At 41.3% G+C, this 22,024-nt stretch overlaps 1 protein-coding gene across 1 annotated transcript in view; it reads right to left on the bottom strand.

Annotated features, from left to right (window-relative positions):
* The window catches only part of LOC102372414 (sodium leak channel non-selective protein), a 324,052-nt gene that overhangs the window by 126,509 nt on the left and 175,519 nt on the right, over positions 1-22,024 (bottom strand). The window contains exon 9 of the mRNA XM_025212883.1: positions 2,730-2,861. Coding sequence (XP_025068668.1) covers positions 2,730-2,861 — 132 coding nt within the window. The remainder of the gene's footprint in view (positions 1-2,729; positions 2,862-22,024) is intronic.

The following is a 22,024-nucleotide window of genomic DNA, read 5'->3' as shown; positions in this document are numbered from 1 at the left end:
GTGCCCCTACTGCTTAGTTAGCTGGCTTCATATGGTGCATCCAGACAAGTGTGCACAGAGGTGTGTAGCGCTGCAGACCCATCTACTGTGCCACACACTATACAAGCCACACATGCAAGCGTTCTCTGTGCTCCTAATTTATAGCACAGTGGGAGATCCCAGTGTCAAAAAAATCCATGCGGCAGCACATGTGGTGCCAGTGTCTACTGTCCTGGAGCCTGGCCAGCTGGAGCCACACTCCAGTTGCCAGCCAGCTTCCATGCACTGGATCAGCATTGCTGGAGCCCTGGGAGGGTCCCAGGACCCCAGTAAGGCTGCTGGGGTGTGTGCTGGGGAAAAAAACAGTGGCACAAATTTGTGATGCTGTTTTTTTCCTGCAGCAAGCATATGCCCTTCCCAAGGGGACGTGGCCATAAGGTTCTTTTTTGCCAAGAGAGCTGCATTCAGGTTGAGATGAGGAGACAGCACTTACCAAAAGTTATTGCCTCTGGCTGCATTAATTTTTGCTTAATGTGACCAGTGGCTAGTACGGAAAACAGTATTGATTAGACAGCACTAATCAGACCCTACTCTTGTTCTTAGTCAATGGAACTTAAGCTCCATGGACTAAAAACACTTTCTTGGGAAGTGAGAAATGTTGATTTGAAACCGTTCAGACTTAGGAAGGCTACAACCTTGTTCTCTCACTGCTGGGTGAGTGCTTCAACCATTACGCTATTATGTAGAAGATGTGCAGCCCTCAAACCACTGACTCGTTTGGCATTTACCTTTTGGAGGCTCTGGAACCTGAGTGGGTGGAGGTATCTCACATGCAAAACTGAGTTATGGGCCTAAGCGCTGCAGAACAGGGGAGTTCAGAAGCAACCATGTGCCCAGTGTGTCCTATTTGCTGGCTCGAGATGCTGCTTAGTGCAGGGACCAAGCACTCTTGATAGTCTTTCGGAGATCTCTCCAAATTCCCTCCAATGACAGCAGGGATAAAAGGTGGCTGAACCTATCTATTTGGGTTACTCTTCCAAGGATCGTCACCTGCCTTTTAGGTATGCTGAAGTCTAAATGGAAATCCTTACCATGTGGATCTGGGTCCTGAGTCTTAGGTCTGATATTCCATGGTATTGAGCTACCAAAGGTATTTTGTGGAATATGGGGCTTAAACCATAGATAAAATTTGATTTTGCAGGTTGCTGAACACTCTGGCTCTCATCAACCAAGCAGTAAGACTACAGTGAGATTACATATAAGCATATAATAAACCCAGTTACTAGTGAGAAACATCTTGTAGGATTGGGTCCCTTAACATGTTGTGTAATTTGAAAAGGTAGGCTGCTTTTACACACCACGTGGTTTAATTGGTTTAGTTCTCCCTAAATTGAAATGGTGGGGTTTAAAAACACTGCTTCAATTTAGGCAGTATTAAACCAAAGTAACCCCCCGTGGCATGTACACAAGGGTGAGGGCCTGATCCTTACCTGCCTCTTTGGTGAGCTGCTGGTGGGCTGACTGGTCCCTGAGCTGTGTAGGGGCCCCCTAGGTGGCACCACCCACTGGCACCTAACCCAGGCGGTCCCGGGGGGTACCACAGCCTTGGAGGGAAGCACCGGCCTTCCTGCAGCCATAAAGGGAAGCAATAGGCCCCCACACAGCTCAGGCAGACAGGCAGGCTCCACAGAGAAAAAAAGAAAAGCCCCAAGCACGTTGACTTCCAGCACCCCATGCACTATTGCACTTTGTTAGGTAGCAAACTAAAACACCTTGGAGGTGTTTTATTATGCTACGTACCAAAGGCATTTAAAGTGGAATACATTGCCAAGTGTGCAAGCAGCAATGACATTAAAGCAGTGCAAAAGGGCATTTAAGGTACTTTAAAGAACAATTTTGTGGAGTGTACAAAGGCCCTTAATGAGTTTTCAGCGTTCCCAGTGATATCAATACTCTTATTAAAGTCCCTAAGTTATGGATTAAAATTCTTGCTTAGGAACAACCTTTAAATGCCTGCCTTAAGTTACATATATGGTTAAGTCCCAATTACTTCAATTAAATTGTTAGGTTGTTTTTAATTGTTGTATATAGAAGTTAAAAAACACATATGCAGGCTTTAGGCATAATACCACAGTAAAATCCCAGCACCTTTAAAATAAACATTCAAACAAGCATTTGGCAAGATAACCACCTACAACAATCCCCCTTTCCACCCCTCCATCATTTTAACAACACAGCCTCAGTCTTCTCCAGTTCCCACTATCTACACTATATTTTGCAGTATTTTCAGAAAGTTTCCAAAGTTGGGCTATTTGGAGCACTAACCTGGCTATACTTAAGAATAGGTACTTAAATGTTTTCCTGAACCAAGATGTTTTCCAAAATTAAATTTGCAGAATTTAAGAGGTACAGTCTTTGTTATTTTGTTTTAGGAAGACTACATTTTTCTGTCTATTGTACTTACGCTGGAAAAAAACCAAAGAAAACAACTTAGCAGCCCTGCATTGCCTGAAGGTTATACTCAAGCTTCAGCTCATTACCACTGACATTTTGTTTGAGGAAATTACTTTTCAAAAGGCTGCAAAATAGGGCTGTCAGCCACTGTCAGACAGAAGAACTTGAACAAGTTAACAAAGAATTCTCAAACTGCTTAAGGGAATAAAAAATGGCATGCTAAAAGTTGTTTGACATTCACATTCTTTGCTTTTTCATAATGGAAAAAATCTGGATAGCAAAGTCAGGCCACTCACCTCTGCTAGGTAAAATTCATCATACTGTCTCTTGAAAGTCTCTCCTTTGTAGTAATTACTAGCAGCAACAATGACATCTACCGCCACCATGCTCAGTATGAACATGTGAAACACTGATGATCTCATCAGTTTCTGTAGAGGAAAAATAAAACTTTATAAACAAAAAGAGTCAATTACATGCACAAAAATATTGATTACATTGTCATAACTTTCCCCCAGTCATAACTGTATGGATTGTAGAAAGCTTCTTAAAGCAGATTTTAAATTACTGCTTATTTTAATTTTGTTTTACATGCAGAGTTTGTACTATATATAAGTAGGTATGAAAGTGCTGTTTAAAAGTGTTTTAATGAATTTGCAGCTGTTTTAAAAAAGACAAAATGCATCACTTCTGGATGGCCCAAATCTATAGGTACCCACAGTAATTTGCCTGTATGCAAACTACTATAGGTTTGTTTATTTCAAAGTCAGTGTTTTCAAATTTGCCCCTCACTTCCGTGCGCTCCGGGAGAGTGGGGTTGGACAGTGTGGGGAGAGAGGGGGCAGAAGGCAAGGGGGCCACCTAATGCCACCCCCCCAATTAATTTTCTCTGCTGTAGCAGTGAGAGGACAAATTCAAGGCAAACCTCCAATGATTAGGTAGAAATACCTGGAAAACTATAAGTAATGTATACATTTTCCAGATTCAGGAACATTTTTATATATCGTTTTATATCTGAGTAACCATGGTATTATTTTTACTAGTTTAAGCACTAGTAAAGCCTTAATTATATTATTACCTACCCATGGTTCCCTTTGTCAGTCATTAGTATTCTTTTGTTAACATTGTAATTGAGCTCTTACTATCACCATTCCTTCTGGCTTTCTGACCAACTACTCTGATCAATGAATACTAGAGGTCTCCGCTCTTCTTTCATGGCTAGAGTCACAGTCTGCCAGGATGAACGTGAGTAAGTGTGAACCATTCCTTTTAATGCACTGCACAGCTGAATAAAGGCTGTGACAATCTAGCCCTCCACATTTCCAGGAAAATCAGTCACAGCTTTTATTTGTAGAAGTGCACAGTGATTAATGGCAGAGTCTTAAAGCAATGATTAGGGCCTTTCCCGTGTATTTTTCAACATTACAGTTATTGATTGGGCCTAAATTAAACAATACTAAAGTTACTGATTGGGCCTTAAAGATTTTAGGAGGTTTGAGCTAAAGTGAAGAAGATAAAGGTTATTATGTTTGATAAGTTCCACTCTTACATGGAGCTGAATTCCCTTTGATTTCAGTGGGAACAAAAAGACCCAGCAGAACAAATTCCTTCGAGATCAGAATATGAACTGTGGCTGTACTTATTAGTAAACAATTGTTACTGAGTAAAATGTAAACTAAATAATCTAACACATGGATAACTTAATCACAACCCATTCTTCTATTAACCTTTCCAATGACTACAGAGGTCAAAGTTTCAGAATGTGGCCTCATAAACAACCAACCTTCCACACATGGTTGCTGTGTGCTATCAATTTTCCACAAACTGCAGAATTCAAGCTTGTAAAACTAATTTGCATATACAAAATGCACATACATGTATGTTCTTTTAGTTTTGGGTGTGAAACTTAGGAAGAGTGCTCATGCAGATGAAAGTTGATTTAGTTTGTCTATTTTTTCCTTTAAAAGTTTCAAGTGAAGAATTCCTGGTAAATGAAATCCTGACACCATGGAACAACAACTCCTATTTTTCACTTTCTTCTTCTACCTATCTTGTACCACCTGTGTGGGAGAATGTAATTAACTGCAAAATTTGGTAATGTTGAAACTGAAATGTGGAGGTAAACAAAATGAACTGGGGGAGGAGGGAGTAAAACCAAAAATACAATATTTATGCATGTAACATGCTCTCACTTCCTTAAAAAATCAGCCCTCCACAATTTGGGTGCATGTCTTCAGTGTGGAAGCTGGTTTCCTGCACCAGAATTAAAACATGTTTTAGCTCCCTGTAATGGCTGCCATAGGCAGTGCTTTTCTTCCAGCCCAGGAGAAAGGGGCAGTGGGCAGCCTTCAAAGTCACAGCTAATTTTAACCCTATGGCCTCTGAGCAGTAGTACTGTAGTTCTGAAGCTGCAGCTAGAGCTCCACCCTGTCTTTCTGGAGACAGCATTCAACCATATTGAGTATATGCTGTGGCAGTTAAAATATTGGAAAAAATCTTTTTTCCCCACTCTTTGTTCCTAAAACAAGGATTATTATTTTGGGGGTGCATGGTATGTGAGTAACTATGATACATTAATGCATAGATTTTATACCTCTTCACTTATTTTTAAAAGTTATTACTTTCTAGTCAGGAAGACTTGAAATTAGCCATATGACACTGCAAACAATTGTCTCAGTGGAAACAAGCTTTAATAAATATAGAAACACCCACTGCAAAATATGGTGATGAAGAAGTCCTCATCAGTATTAGTTTGGAGTTCATAAGACAATACAAAAAATGTTAAATGCAAAACTTAACACTGGAGTAAATACTGAGCTGATTTTGTAAATAAATAATACTTTATTTAAAGCTGATTGTCTGGAATCGTTCATTTCTACAACCTGTATGATTCACTTCAGGTAGCTCTGTATCTGTTAAATTTATGTTTCACACATGGTCTCTACAGACATTTAGTCTCTGCCAATTTTACAATGTTTTTCTAATAGATATAAAATTCCTTCATAGTAAGAAAATGTGGTTTAAACTGTTAATCAGCTGATAAGAGTAACTAATAGGTACCATTTTAAAATGCATTTTTGTCTTCCTTTATAAGAAATCATAAGTAAAATAATGGTGATATCCATAATGTGTGCAGAGGGTTGGTTAAGATGAACTCTGGCATCCCTTCTAGCCCTATGATTCTGTTAGTCTCTATATAACCTATAAAGATACTCATACTACAGATTATACATGTATATGCATGCATATACTATGATCATCCTTTACTCCAAATATAAAAAAGAAAACCCATCCATGTGCTACATTGAAAGAGTAAAGCAGAAAAGGTCACTGCCAATGCTCTGTCAGAGCATTCGTTAGGGTAAATACGCCCAGAAGATTCTTGGAAGAGGATTTTGGTAGAAAGGATGGCAAACCTATCCTCCACCAAATCCTTGCTAATCCTAATGGGGAGAAAATTCCTTTCTGACCCCAAATGTAGCAATCATTTGACTCTGTGTGCATAAGGAAGATGGTCCTGGTAGGCATTTAATAGAATCATCATAGAATCATAGAGAAGTAGGGCTGAAAGGGACCTCCAGAGGTCATTTAGTCCAGTGTTTCTCAACCCAGGGGTTGCAACCCAAAAGCGGGTCACAAGAATATATGAAACACCTCAAGATCCTTGTACTTAGCTACTTTGTTCAGAAAACAACTTGCTTCAAAGCTTCACTTCTCTGATTGGTAGTAATATTCTAATTTCCAATGTTAGTAATGCTTTGTGCAGTCTTAGTAATACTAACTAAAATACTCTAAAAGTGAAATGAAGCTTTTGGTTCATTGTTAAATACCTTCTCCCCGGCACCTCTGAGCTGTCAGAAAAAGATTTAACTACTGGAAGGCTCAGTTCGACTCAGTTCAGCAACCAGCCACCAGGGATTTGGTGTTATAAGAAAACCAGAAGCTGCATGAGATCCAGAGCAGCCAGCTGTTAATGGCAGAATAGGAGCTATGAGCAGGATACTGAAATAGCAGCCTGCTCCTGGCAAAGGGGCCAGCACAAATTGCAGCAGGAGGATGTGGTATAGTAACCAGAGTACATGAGGGGTGCGGGTGACTGCAAGTACACAATAGGAAGATGGCATTTGGGAGACCACAAGGAGGGTGGCAGTGAGTGGGGAGTGCTGGGAAGGGTGGTGGGGATAGTGGGCCCGATTTGTGCCAGTGAGGGTGGGCATGGGTAGGGTGTTTACACTAATGTGTAACCTAGAGTGACTGCACCTTAGTGTAACATGGACTGACTAGATCAGAGATAATCCTGCCCTGGACTGGCATAACTTCAAAGCACTAACAAGTATTTAAAATCAGCTTCAGGTATTAATGTGTGGACAAACCAGGTGTAAAGAGCTCCAGAGGCTGCCCAAAATTACCTTGTAACAAGGCCCTTAGAGTCTAAGGAGATGTGTCAAAGGCTAAGGGCAATAGAATCTCACACTTGCACTTCCTACCTCTTGCCCTGAAGTTCATGGTACAGCCAGCATGCCACATGTCAGCTAGATGAGTGTGGTGTATGAGAGTACTCACAGTAATGCCATGCAATGGAGTCAGTTATAATGATCAGCTTAGAAGTATAAGAAAATAACTTGGGGAAGGATCTTAAGAACTGGCAACAACAGCTATTTATAGGCAAGAATACAAGAAACTACGGTATGAAAGCACTGGACTGAAAAAGAAAGACCCAATCAAATTATACTAGATGCTTTCATTACAAAGCATAAAGCAATTGTTTAGACATAAGATAACACCTTTGGATCTCTAGGGACAAATTAAGAACTAGTAAATGAGAGTACAATGTATTGATGCCACTTTTTCTCTTTTACTTATTCAGCCACCTAAATGGAGCATTCTCAAGGAATCCTGCATTTCTGGTGGGAAATACAAGATATATACTTCATTTTCCATTTAATCTTATATGGTTTTCTTTTGACTCATATACCAGATGAGAACACTTAATCAACAAATTAAAAATGTCAGACTTTGTATTTAAGAATCAAACCTAATCTTCTCAATATATAAGTGCAGCTTCCACTGGTATCAATAGTGGACTTGACTAAGGATTTAATATGGCTCCTAGAGTCACGTTAACTTGGTGCCCTTTATTAAAGTAAACATGGCTAGTATGTAGCTATAACTGAGAAACAGATTCAAGATACTCTATAAAACATTCACTTTTTATAAATCCTTGATTCTAGGCTTTGATGACACAGTTACTGTTGGTTTTCAACAAATGACTATTTCATGAAAACTGAATAAACAGTCCTTACAGTAAGGGCTTGAGACCAGAACTCCCTTTCTCCTAGCTGATGCCTGATTGGGCCAGATAGTCATACTCTTTTTTCTTACTTTCCTTCTGACACTATGAATCTTACCTTCTTGGCTGCCCAGTAGAGATGGAGTACCACACCCAGCTTAGCCTATAAACTGCTGGTTAAGGCACGCTTGTTGGATGTATGATTTTGAACTTCCTCAGGTTGAGGATGACTGGGACCTAGGTCTCCTACTTTCTATGTGAGCGTTTAACTAGCAGGCCATAGGGGAAAGGTGGGCACCACCAGCTGTGTTTTTAATGAGCTGCATGCATTTTCTCAGGATGGAAAGTTGCCCAATGTTCTCTGCTCCCCCAAAAGGATTCAGGTGTACTTTAGACACCTTCCACACTGGTTTGGATCCCAACAGAATTAGGTGGGATTTAGGCATTAATGTGGCCAATTTGGATAATTTCTGAGAGTGTGCATTAGCCCCAGTTGAGATCCTCCTAGTGAATCTAGGTATCTAAGTGATTTTCCAGTTGATGAAAGTGTTCTAGTTCCTATTTATGACTCCAGTGCCTAAATTCCTCATAAGTCCACTTTAGACCTTGCAAAGTTGATTTAGACTTGCACCTCAGTCCCTTTGAGGATTTGTGATCAGTTTGGCTGGAAAGAATTGCTAGATGGGATCAGATTGCAGTTGTTAATCTACAAGAAGAACTCCAGAGAGTTTTATAAATTAGTGATTATGATATCACTTGCATGTGTAGGTACAGAGGGAAGATTGCACAGAAGAGGATGCAATGCTTTTCTGGGCCTGACTAGAGGACTCAGGTTGCAAGCTGTGATGATAAAAATGGGGGCAGGAAAGAAAATTTGAGAAGAAAGGTGAAAAATGTTGGTCTTCCCTGAAATAGGAAATATTAGCTATGTCAAGGCAAGGAACTGGAAAGAAGGAAGCAGGCCAGGGAGCCTGAGGTAGATTCATGAGGAACTGGTGTAAATATATTAGTCAAAGGTAGATATCTGGATGAAATCATCTAAGGAAAGACAACAGGGACGAGACAAAAACATAAAAAATGGAAAGAGAAAATTAGAAGAGGAAGGAATCACGAACACCAAAGAATCTGGCTTTTAAAAGGGTAGGGAAAATAAGACTTGCTCATCTCCTCCTGATGGCTCTCATTGCTCCCTTGGCTCCCTTTCTCTGCGTTCTTTTTCCTTCCACCAACACTTTTAATAGCAGCTGGAGAGGAGAAGGTGAGAGAAACCTGTGTATGGAGAATTACTGACACTAAACGAAGGAGACAGCTTCTAGTATCCTGTGATTAGTTCTGATCTTCTCATTCTGAACTTTTTGCTTGAAACTACTAAGCTGATAGACCATATTTTAGTTTACGATTCAACTGCATTACAAAAAGGTGTTAAAATGTTTCTGTATTGAAGATGTCACTAAGTGGCCAGAGACAGAATTCTATTTTTGTTCACATATCTAGCCATCTACCTGGCCATTTTTGGTTCCCACTTTACACTCAGGATGCATAACAACATATGTACATGTACATACACTGGCTGTACATGTACATGCTATATAGGTGCATGTATATCTCAGGCATGTATATACCCAAGCACAAGTCAAAGAAAAAAATGAATGAAGGTGGGAAGGAGGAGGACAATGACCCTCCCACATTTTGGCCCTAATAGCTGAGTGGTTAGGCCCAGGAAGCCTGTACATAAGTGACATCTTTGGCACTTAGACAGCTAAAAAACTGCCATTTAGATGCACAAAGGGAAATAGAATTTCACCCCAAGTAATTGCTAGGCTGCTAAAGGAGCTTTGCAAGTCTACAGTTGAGTATTATAGAGGAAGCAATGAGGAACTGATGTAAAATGACATTTACTTAACATAAGGAAACAAAAGCTGCATAGTAAGTGCTGCGTTAGATTAGATTATTTTGAGGCTCCAAAGGCTTAACTTTTAGTCTTGGGAATGCTGCTAGGCAACAAGCAGGTCCTCTGAACATGTCATTAATATGGATGAGGTCTAAAAAGTGTCTAAAAGGGAATCAAAGTGCCTGACCCATTAGTGGGACTAAATCAGTGGGCTACTCAGCCTGTTCCCATGTCTGAATATGTGTCCTTTTCCAGCAAATGTAGCTAGTTTTACTCTGCTAGACAATGAGCTGAGTGAAAAGTTTTTAGCTGTGTTGGCCTGAAGTCTGGCAGAAGGTAGAGTAGATATACACCTTATAGATTAACTATATCAAAGATGCATAAGCTTTCACAAGTAGTGGCTTACTTCATTGGATGCTATGAATGATAATGCAGGAAGCAATGCTCCTAAACAGAAAGCAGTGATTAGAAGACAAAAGGTAGGGAAGGGAGAAAGAAAAAGAGGAGATGCTACGGGGAAAGGCAAAGTGAGTAGGAGAGAGAAAAACAAAGCAGTTAGTCCACTGAGGGATACAGGGGTTATAAAAGCTAATCCAGATAATTGGATAAGAATCCATTATCTTGGTTTATACCAGGGCTGTCCAGCTGGCAGCCTGTGGGCCACATCCGCCCCACAAGGGGTTAAAGTGCTGCCCCTTGTGGGCCAGCTGCCACTGTTCCCATTAGTCCTGCCACTGCAGTGGCAGCTGGAGCCACATGACAGCAGCAGCAGGGGGGGCTTGTACTGCTTGCACAGCAGCAGTGGCGTGGGGAGGGAGCTTGTGTCCACTCTGGCAGCAGTAGGAGGGCATGCACAGTGGTGGCAGTTGGGAGGGCTTGCATTGCTCACACAGCAAAGGGGCTGCACACAGTGGAGTCTGCATCTGCAGCCCTTGTGGCATACAGCCCATGTGGCCCCTGGGCACTCTGAAGTTGGACACACCTGGTTTAGACCATACTTAACCCACTTCAGCCTGTTCCTCCCACTTCGCAATTTCCCATTCAAGTTGGTATTTAAAGTTTTGTTGCTTAAGAACAGAGACTTGAGGTCAGCGCTCACAAAGGGTGAAAAAGAGGAGGAAAAAGAAGGGAGCACTGCTAGAAGCAACAAGGTTGGTAGGACAGAGAAAAACCAAGCTTCTAGCTGTGGGCATGCATTGGAGCCCTTCAAGAGTCTGGTGTGCTGGGAGAGCCAGTCATCTGATCAGTGTTCCCGGAGCTAGAAGGTCTCTGATGCACTCCCATGGCTGGGAGTGCTGACATTAAACTACATATTTATAATCAGATTTTCAGAAATGGAGGCCTTTATTCAGGCTCTTGATTTGGACACATGCAAATTCTGATACATACCCATAGGTTTGTCTCTGCATATATCAAATTGCGTATGCACATCAGTTTTGCCTGGTCAAAACCAGGGCATATGAAACTGTGAAAGTAGGTGTGAACTTCTGCAAAATGCATTTTGCTAATTAGGCTCTTAACCAGGAAAAGTCAGTAGAAGTTTGTTTCACTACAGTGGAAATGTTGCTGTAGGATCCTTAACTTTTCTGTTTCATGCTTTTTTATTACCATCTTTAAATTTTAACATTTCATTCATATAGTATTTCACTTTCAATGTATTTGAAAGTGTAATATTTATAACATTAATAGTGTAGTAGTAATAGTAGTAATAGGTGTGTATTGATAAATATTTTTTTGGGCTGATACTAATGGCCAATTATTGACCAGCCATATGGGCCAATACCAATCCAATTGCTGATATGCAGCCTGGCAGCTTGGAGAGCAGTGTCTAGCTGGTAAGTCTGTTGGGGGAAAGGGGCATGGTGGAGGGAAGGAGAGTGGGGGGGCAGATTGAGGCCTCCATGGTGAGGAAGTGAGGCTGGGGCAGGGACAGAAGTGCTGGGAGAGCAAGCCATTTGGGGGGGGGGGGGTTAATACCGTTTCTTGCCTGCACAGCTCTGACTTGCCACTAAAGTGCTGATGAGCAGGGACACAGCTAGAAGCCAGGATACCTATACTTTATTGTTGTTTTCAAGGGGGTGGACAGTTGGAGCAGTGCACCCTGGTATGCTGGAGGACTGTAAATTGTTTGTTTTATCTCAGGGGAGCAGATTGAAGTTACCCTAACACAAGCTAGGTAGCACAGGCCAGAGTTAACCATCCCCTGAATTGTCATAACTTTTAGATGCCCAGAAGTCATTTAGTACCAGTTAACGAGCTTTATCATGTGGATATTCACATTTTAAGAGCCCTAAGTACTGAGTATGGTGTAAGAAGTGTAACATGTAACATCACTGTTAGATGCAACTGTGTTATAATAGAGATCCTTTTATCAAGTTTCTTAAGTAAGTTGTAAAAACAAGAGCAACCTTATCACATTAAACAAGAGGGTTGTGCATGGAAAGGGGTTGTGCTTGTGGCCCTCTGGCATGTAGAGTCACATAGTGTGAGTCCTGGGGCCTGTAAACAGAGCAGTGTTCAGTCCCCAAGGGGTGCATCTATATGTGCAATTAATGCAACTGAATATTCCCTGGCTCAGTTTAAGCTAGAATAAACTAATCCTGATATCACTATCTACACGTGCGATTCAGGGCAGTAATTTACTGTGCTGCTGCATACCACTTGTATCTGATGGAACTACCTGGCAGTGCAGTAAATTAGTCTACTGTGCCCTAACTGCCTTGCTCATGTAGACACTGACACTTTACTGTGCAGTAAATTAGTCTTCTGCGCAGTAAAGCATCTCATGTAGACACGCCCAGCCATTCTGAAGTTGAACAGCAATGTCCTTGGAGATCAATTCCATTGTTCTCTCCCACATACTTCCTGTGCACAGCACATCCACTGGTCTTATATAGTGCTTTTTGCATTGTGGAATCATAATTTGGATTTATATCCTTTAAATGACTTAACTATATGATTCAACTTACAATACATCTATTTTGCATCTACACTCTACTACTTGACTGTGAAAATTTACTGGTACTTTAACATTTCTGGATAGACACTTGAAGTGAGGTGTAAGGGAGACTAGAGCTTGTCCCCCCCAAATAGCCTGCAGCATATAACTGAGCCTTTAAAATCACTTTGGACCCCAGATTGGCAGTGTGTCATTTGGATTATAGACCTTTTCAGAGCACACACCATGGAAAATTTACTGTGCAGACTTGAAAGAAGAGACATAATGCCAGTTTTTGTTCTTGCTTAATTTACTGACCTTTCTCAGCCCTTGACTGTGTCTCTTAAATTGTCAAGGAATAAGATGAAAGAAATGTTCTGAGGCTGTTGCCAGGCAGTTGCATGATGGAAGAATTGTGTGTAATATCAAATTGGATTTAAGATTAGCTTTACAGAGGCAGTTTCAAGTAAAGAGCCTTGGTACTGCCATCAATCATCTACAAGAGTGAAAAGATCCCTGCATTTATTGTGAATCTCTTCTGAAGCTGGCATCCAGGATGACAATACTCACTGTCTCCAGGACACTGTGGAGAATGTGGGCTGTATAGTGCATTACATATGCTATATGACAATGTGTGACATGCCTTTAATAGTTTCAGTACCCTTTGAATGAGGAAACTGAGCATCTGCAACATGATTAAATTGTAATTAAATGGATGCAACAAAAGCAAAATTCCACTCTTTTATTAACCGGTTCCTTTTTACAGCTGGAAAAAAGTATGGACTTGGTTATTACCAATTACTTGATGTGGAACAGTGAGTGACTTTGCTTACACATGCAAAGCATATCAACTCCAAGCTGAAACAGGGACAGCCACACTGGTGTTATAATTTACACTAGCTGGTATGATCCCTAAGTGACCTGGACCATCAGAGGTTTGCCAGAACTCATTACGCTGTGTTCATACCTCCTCTCCCCAATGCATACTGTAGGGTGAGTTGGAGGCATAAACTGGATTTACCAGCTCTTTTTCACCAGGGAAATCTACAATAGGGGAGTCTCAACCTATTCCTTTTACAGTTGGAAAAGCACAAAGGGAACTGAGACTGGATCAAACATATAGCATCATATGAAACTTCAGTTTTTCTAAATTACAAGATGAGTTTAAGGGTGAAATCTTGTCCTTAGTTCCAAATTATTTTTCTGAGTTACATTTTTCTATTATGTCAGAAGTTACTCATGTGTAAATCCTTTATAGAACATTGTTTAAAATCTGTAACACATATTGTTTCATAATAAAGTAGGCAAACTTTCCCAACTAAGCTCTGGTCAGTTGAATGGATAAGAAATGGGGCTTTTCAGCTCAGTGACACTAAATGTGGCAAGTTGATACTATTCAACTCTACTGTCTGATGTCTATGATGAGAACTATGAAGAAGCCTGTATGACACAGGGTGCTCTGAATTTAAGTTCTACTAGACAGAAATCTCACCATACTGTGAATGACATTAATTAGCATCTTTGGTGATGGTTTCAGAAGAGAAGGCAAAGGCTGAATTGGCATGGAAGCTAAACAACCATTTAAATCTGAGAGCTGATCAGATTCAAGTAAATGTTAAACAAATTACAGAGCAAGTTTGTATGAAAGTTTACATTGTTGCTGTCTCTGTTCCTCCTCTGCTGGAAGTTAGGATTTCAAACTGGTATGGTATCTTTCAAAAGCATTAAATTGACTTATAAATAGTAGCAACACAACATTTAACTAAGCTGTCTTTGGTAGTGTTGGAGTGACGTTATAGTTGTGATGCTCCTGAAAATATGCAAGAGGCAAGGATTTTGTAGATGATATATTTTATTAGACCAAATGCATGCTTGGAAAAGATTTAGATAAACTTTTGGGTGCAACATACCTGTCTTCAGGTCTGAGAAAAATCAAGCACAAGTTGCTACTTAGCTTAAGCTGGGCCTGCTTTTTTCTTAGACACAAAGTATGGGGAGATGCTTTGTCCACCAAAATTGCCTAAGTATCTCCCAAGCATGCTGTTGGTCTAAGTAAAGATATCACCCACAAAAAATCCTTTCCTCTAAATGGTCTTTGATATTTCAGTATTCTGGTAGGCACTTTTCTCCTAAGCATATATTCTTAATGTCAGCATGAAAGATACACAAAAGTTTCATTTACACGTATTCATATTTTATATATTCTGTTGGTGTAGTATTTCATCAAAGAAAATCCCAGATATTTCACATTTTAATAGGACGGAACAGGCAAGCTGTACATTCTCTTTTCATTTTCTTTAGCTTTTGATATTTGCCTTAGGTAACAAAATATTGCTGAAGGATTCCAACAAAGCTTCTAGATATGGCTGTCAAATAACTTTATACTGGTTACATGATTGTTGCTGTTACATTTTAGTACTGTCACTGTAATTTTGTTGGGACTTTTGTATACATGTCTACATTTGCTCCCCGACATATCATCATTTCAGACAGCCAGAACATATTTTGATTGTTTTAACCACTGCTTAAATCATACTTAAAAATAACATATTTCAAATTATAATTCAGACTTAGAACTATATTAATGCATGATCAATATTGTGGCAGTACTCAGCTAACAAATGTGGGATTCTGACATTCTTTCCATCTGTAATACTTCCTGAAGAATGGATGTAAGAGTAAAAAAAAAAGTCAAGTCTTTTTAACCAATATTTCTTACAGAAGGGCTGAGAAGCACAACTCTATTTTGTCTCTGGCTTCAAGGAAGCTATTCAATGTGTTTTAGCTTTGAGTCTTTAACAGAGAAGGGTCTTTGAAAAATGGAGAAAAAAGAACAGCTGTACTGGGAAGGGAGCAGATTATGGACAGCTGTTTGTGTAACATTCCTTTGTAAATCTTCAGATATGTTTCTTACAAAGCTTCTGATGAACTGAGTTTCAGCTCATGAAAGCTTTTGCTCTGTGTGTGTGTGTAAATATATTTATATATGCATATACACACACACACATATACTTTGGTTAATCTATAAGGTGCAAATTTACTCTGCTTTTCACTAAAGTTGACACTAACAGTATTGGCATTCATGTGATGTACTTACATCTACCTTCCTTCCTGTAAAGGGTGTGTAGGCATGGAGAAGGTCTAAGAAACTAGAGTAGAGAGGTTCACAGGACAACTATGGGAAATGAGAATTTTGTAGGGAATGAAAAGAGTCTATGTCTTTGTGCCCACATCCCAAAGCCAGAACATCTGCAAGGGTAAGGCCATAGCCCCAGCCATAAATTGCCTGGTAGGTGTGGGTCAAGTGAGGACTGGGATAAGACCTCAGTACTAGATGGACCCCCTAGTCCCTTATCCTTTTATGGAGCAAGTAGTCTACTTCAAGATAGCAGGCTGCAGAGCTGCTCCATAGGCTGTGGGTGGAGGAAGTTTACTCTTCTTCTCTCACTTCTCTACATGTTGCCTGGGCAGGATGCTAATATGTGGACTCAATCCTAGGGCATGATTTATTACTGAAGTTAACGGGAGAGTGGGAGCCAATTTCAGGGGGAGCTTAACAAGCTTGTTTTTATCATTACTATCTATATCTTCTGTGATGACTTTGTGGTTTACAAATTACATTAATTAAGAACAGCATTTTCAAATAGGCCCAAATTACTTAAGAGCACATATCCCTATTGAAAGCCAAGTGGACTTGTTGTCCTAAGTGTCTTTAGTCCCTTGACAATTGTACTGTGTGGGCATGTGTAGACAAAATGAGGGGCATGTGTGCACAACACTTTAAAGTGGGTTGAATGCTTTTGCACCACGTTAATGGTGTTGGTGTTTGCATGTGTCGGCAGTGTATTACACATTAATTCTAGCCGCTGCAGCACATTCGCCTTAAATGACTTTGGGGTGCAGCAAACTAAAACACTGCTGAGGAGTTTTAATTTGCTGCCCTACAGTTGCAGAATGAAGCACAAGGCTCTGTGCAGCTCAGGGGCTCTGCAGGCAGCTCATGCAGGCAGCCTGGCAGCAACCCCAGGAAAGCAGGCTCCACCAGAGGAAAAAAAAAGTGGTGAGCCTGATCTTCCGCTCACCCCCGGAGCCTGCCTGAGTGGGGACTCGGTCCTTCCCTCCACAGCTGTGGTGCCCCCTGGGACTGCCTGAGCTTGGTGCTTGCAGGCAGATGCTGCTTGGGGGGGTGCTGTTTTAAAAAAACACCACTTCAATTTAGGGTGAAGTAAACCCCCATTTTGTCTACACCCGCCCTGTGTTTCTAAATCACAAAGATGCTTCATAAAATCCCATCTTTCTAAGAAGGCAAGAATGGATTACTGATATTGGGGATCTGTAGCTGAGTTTCATGCTGATAGGTACTTTACAAATCAGCAGTTGGAAACATTTTGTGGCAGTGGACTTGAGTGGCCCAGCTCAGGTCCCAGGCACGCCAGTGCTAAGACCTGGATGCCGCTTCTCTCTGCCGCCACTTCTCACCACCACCCAGCTGTGGTGTGTAACAGGAAAACTTCTTGTTGCTTGGCCACCCAGCCATAGTGTGGCATGGTGTGTCCTGGGCAGAGCCCTCACTGATGAATGCTGCTGGAGCTCTGCTTGTGTGGGTGGGACCAGTGGCTCTGAAGGCTGGATTTGACCTAGTAGTCACAGGTTGCTGACCTCATTGTAAATTATTTAAACAAATGTCTAGACAATTTTTTAAATGACTGTCCCAACTAGAGGTTACACTTTTGCTACCGGAAGAATTTTTACAATTATAGGCCACATTGGGCACCTATACATGTACATTGAGGCTGCTCCAACCGACTGTAATTGCAATGCGTCAAAGCAGATTTGATTAATCGAGTCTGTTGGAGCGTGGTAATTACCGCACTTCAGCAGACTTGTGTCACGTGTATCAGCATCTCCGTACTGAAAAATGGCAGTGGGGTGCTTTAACTAAAGCTCATTGAATGAGCTTTAGTTAAAGTGCCCCGCTGACATTTTTCAGTGCAGGGACATTGATACACGTGAGGGTCTGGGTACTTTAATTAGAGTGGCTTTCGGAGTCACTCTAATTCAAGTGTACCTCCCGGCTGCCTCCCAGAGCACGTGTATAAACACTTATTGTTGTCTAGCATTTTTGCCAATGTGGCAACATTTAGGAAAACTCACTTCTACTTGCCTGCACCACTTCCTTGGAGCCTGTATTGTTCCTGCCTTTTAAAATAACATATCACAATGTCTTATAATATTTGCTGCTTTTCTTAAAGTCTCAACTGCTATCAGGTGAATATATCAGAATCTCTGCTTTCATTGAAAATTTTCTAAATCTTGTGGTTTAGTCACAAGATAGAAAGCATGACTTAGGTGTACCTTAAAACAAGCAGAAGTGCAAATAAATAATTTAAAAAAATCTCTTTTTTAAAAACCAGTATCATGATATTTTTTGAAGCCTGACACAACATTTTTAATGGTTCTGATCAGGGACCAGGAACATCTTCTTTACTGTCCAAGCCCCCAATGCCTAGAATAGACTGCCTCCAGAAGTGGTGCAGGCACCTAGTTTGGACTCTTTCAAGAAACATTTGGATGTTTATCTTGCTGGGATCCTTTGACCCTAGCTGACTTCCTGTCCCTGGGGCAGAGGGCTGGACTTGATGATCTTCAAGGTCCCTTCCAGCCCTAATGTCTATGAAATCTATGAAACATGCTACGTGTTCTCTTTACCGAAACAATAGGTGAGTTATGGGCTGGAAGGGATAGAAAATATGTGACTCTACACCTTCAGTGTGCTGGCCAGAAAAGCTGAGATGATACTAGTAATAAAGGAAATAACATGATCCTGATAGTGGTTGTAACAGGATGCTTGCTCTGGAGCATGATGGGAAGCCAGTAAGGAAGAACAAGTCTCAGGGACCTTCTCAGGCCTATTTTCTTCCCTGTCTTGAGCACAGCATACTCAAACACTTCATGAAGACTCAGCCAGTGCTTATGGAAAAACACAAGCTGTGAATAACCAACAGGTTTAATATAATCGTGGTATTTATTTTATCATTATGTTCTTATAAAGTGAGTTACCTTGAATATGTAAGGAGCTTTAGAAAATCATATTCTATACACTACTAATCATATAGAATTCACAGCATGAATAAGGTACGTTTGATATTTAGCTTCCTAGTTAATGGCCATATGAACAAAAACAAAATTGTAAAATTGCAGGAAATGTACCTCTTTGTTTGCAGAGCACCATAGAATATTTTACAAGCTGTGGCACTATATTTCTACAGACCAATTTGCTTTTTAAACCTACTTTATGACTGCTTGACAAAGACAAGTTTGTAAAACTACCACAATTTTTAAGAAATGATCTGATTGGACAAGTATTAGACAAACACTTGTCTAGGATGGTTTAGTCAGAAATCCAACAGCAAGTGTGAATTCTAAGGATGCTGGAGTGAGGGCTGCTCCTACACAGAATATTACCAGTTAATGAGGAAGAATGAGGCAGAGGCCCCAGCTCAGATGTTGGCAATGGTAGGAAATCAGTTTTAGTTCCCTCATCCATACCTGTCTAACCCCAGTAGAATTCAGCACAAGAAAGTTCCTGTCCTGATTTATGATATAGACACTGCTGCTTTAAGATCCCTTATGCCAGCAGAGGATCATTCTAGGTCAGTAGAAAATTCAAGCTAATTTAAGGGCACTTTTCACAGACTGGAGATCAGGCTTTAAATACACAGATGGAAAAACACTACCAAAAGAATGTGTTTTAACCTAAGAGAAGAGTCTATATAAGTATTTCCCAAACTTTTGATGCCTGGGGCACACTTTTTTCTGGACTAAAATTGGTGGTGGTGGTGGTGGTGTGTGTGTGTGTGTGCGTGTGTGTAAAGGTACTCCATTTCCCTGACAAAGGAAGTTATACCAGTGCTGAGATGTAGTGCTAAAGACAGAATTCCATAACTTTTCTGAATTTTGCAGCACCCCAGTTTAAAATCACTGACAGATCTAAATTCAGAAAAAAATATGGAGGGAGGCCTTGAGCTGAAAATTTAACTGGTATGACTTATGGGCTGTGGAGGCAGAATCTCACTCTGCTATGCCCTGCTCTACTGTCTGCTGCCTCCTGACCCCTGGTCTGTACCTCTGAGGCAAGTGCAGCCCCCATAGCTAAGGCTGCTCCTGCAGGGTCTCACAAGCCACAGACCACACCCATGGCCCCTCCTGCTGGCCTTGGGAACACAGGATTGGTGGAGGGGATGAGTCAAGCTGCAAAGCATGGCTCCATCTGTGTGGATCATCCACTTGCAACAGAGAGGCAGAGATGGTGCCTACAGGTGGGGAAGGGGTGAAGGTGGGGGGCAGAGGTAGGGACGGGGAAGACAACAGCAATGGTGGCAGTCCCTAGAGGAGCAGCCACAGATATAGCTGAGGCAGGTCCAGGGTACCAGACAGGGGAGGAGAGACTTTACCTCCTCACATTGGGGGGATCTCATGGCACACTTCCATTTCTCTTGCACCACATTAGTGTGCCATGGCACACACTTTGGAAAGCACTTGTCTATACAAGGTATGGTTTTTGCCTTACTGCAAAGGCAACCAGACTCATAGCAAAGAAATTTAAGAAGGTTTGAAGAGTATTGAAATCCACAGATGTGAGAAGGCCTGTAGGCAAGCTCTGAGGACTGGTATCACTGGACAATGCAATCTGCATCAACAGAAGTGAAATTGTGAATATACAGAATTTACGCTGTACTCAAGGTGATGTTGAAAATCAAGGATTTTAGTACTTTTACATGAAGAATTTTGTAAAATTGCATTCTAAAGTCTAGTGGGCATGATACTGGATTGGGAGCCAAAAGGGCTAGGTTCTATTTCTGGCTCTAACTCTGTCTTGCAAACTGTCTTCAGGCAAATTATTACACTTCTTAGGCCTCTTTCCTTCCCTGTCTTATTTGTTTAGACTCTAGACTCTTCAGGGCAAGAACTGCATATCAGTAATTGTTTTGACTTGGACAATGGGCCTGGGACTATAAATGTTAAAGGAAAACAGCTAATCATAACAACAACATATCTGAAGGCAAAAGGCATCAATTCAAAGTTACTGCCAACCACATTAATTTCTAACATATCTGTGTTTAGGACCACTGGCGCTTTCCTCCAGCAGTTTAAATGTTTTATTATAAGCGCAAATATGAACAACCCATATACCAGTTTCACACTACCAAACTCCTACATTTTTTCTTTGAAATTTTTCATTTAAAAATACTTGAAAGATCAGACTTTTTGCCAAAGCACCAGAGTACAATAACCGGAGATATAAACAGGTGACATAAAAAGCTTCATAAGAAATCCTGCTAAAAATCTGATCAGGTGGGGGGGGAAAAAAAAGTGATGCTTCTGAGCAACTACAGCTTAAAAATCAAATGTTTTTGTCACAGTAAGAAAGTACATGATGGGCGTGTCTACACATGCAATTAATGCAAAGCAATATACTCTGGAGTTTATTGCTCCTGAGAGTACCATTTGCATGTGCACCTTGGAGCAATAAACTCCGGAGGTTATTGCTGTTTGTGCACCTGGGATTACAGCATGTTGAGCCAGGTCAGAGCAGCCCCGGCTGGCAGGGGGCTCCAGGGGTCAACCTGCCAGCCTGGGGCTGCTCCCCTCTGGCTCAACGTGCTGCAGAGGGCTTGGCTGGGGCACAAGGGTTCTTCAGCATGGAGGTAGCCAGAAGGCAGCCCCCGCACTGAAGCACCCTCATGCCCCAGTGAGCCAGAGCAGCATCTACATGTGCGCTGCTGCAGAGTTTGTTACTCTGCAGCAGGATAGTATTTGTAAATACAAATGCACCCCTATATTTACAAGTACTATCCTGGTACAGATTAAATTAGTTTATTCCAGACTAACAGGGGCGCAGATGTAGATGTCGAGATGTTTACTGCACAGCTAGTTAGTCTACTGTGCAGTAAATGTCTTGTGTAATTACACCTACTATTTCATAGAAATTCTATCCTTGTGCTAGCCAAAAGCATTTCTTTAATAGGAGAGCTGAGAAGAAAATAGAGTTTGCATCTAGTCCAATTTAGCTATAGCCTGTTAAACAATGGGTATGTCTACATGTTCAGTTAATGCAACCGAATAAACTGCAGAGCAATTTCATAGTTTCGTAGTTTGTAGGGTCAGAAGGGACCTTGACAGATCATTAAGTCTGACCCCCTGCCATGGCAGGAAAGAGCACTGGGGTCAAAAGGCCCCAGCAAGGTGTTCGTCTAACCTCCTCTTAAAGACCCCCAGGGTAGGAGCCAGCACCACTTCGCTTGGAAGTTGGTTCCTGATCCTAGCCGCCCTGACTGTGAAGTAGCACCTCCTGATGTCTAGACTGAATCTACCCTCTGCCAGCTTGTGACCATTATTTCTAGTCACTCCTGGTAGTGCTCGGGGGAACAGGGACTCCCCCAATGCCTGCTGGTCCCCCCTGACTAGTTTGTAA

The sequence above is a fragment of the Alligator sinensis genome, unplaced genomic scaffold, assembly GCF_000455745.1.
Source record: "Alligator sinensis unplaced genomic scaffold, ASM45574v1 scaffold1339_1, whole genome shotgun sequence".
Lineage (NCBI taxonomy): Eukaryota > Metazoa > Chordata > Crocodylia > Alligatoridae > Alligator > Alligator sinensis.
This window is presented reverse-complemented; position numbering and strand designations above follow the sequence as displayed.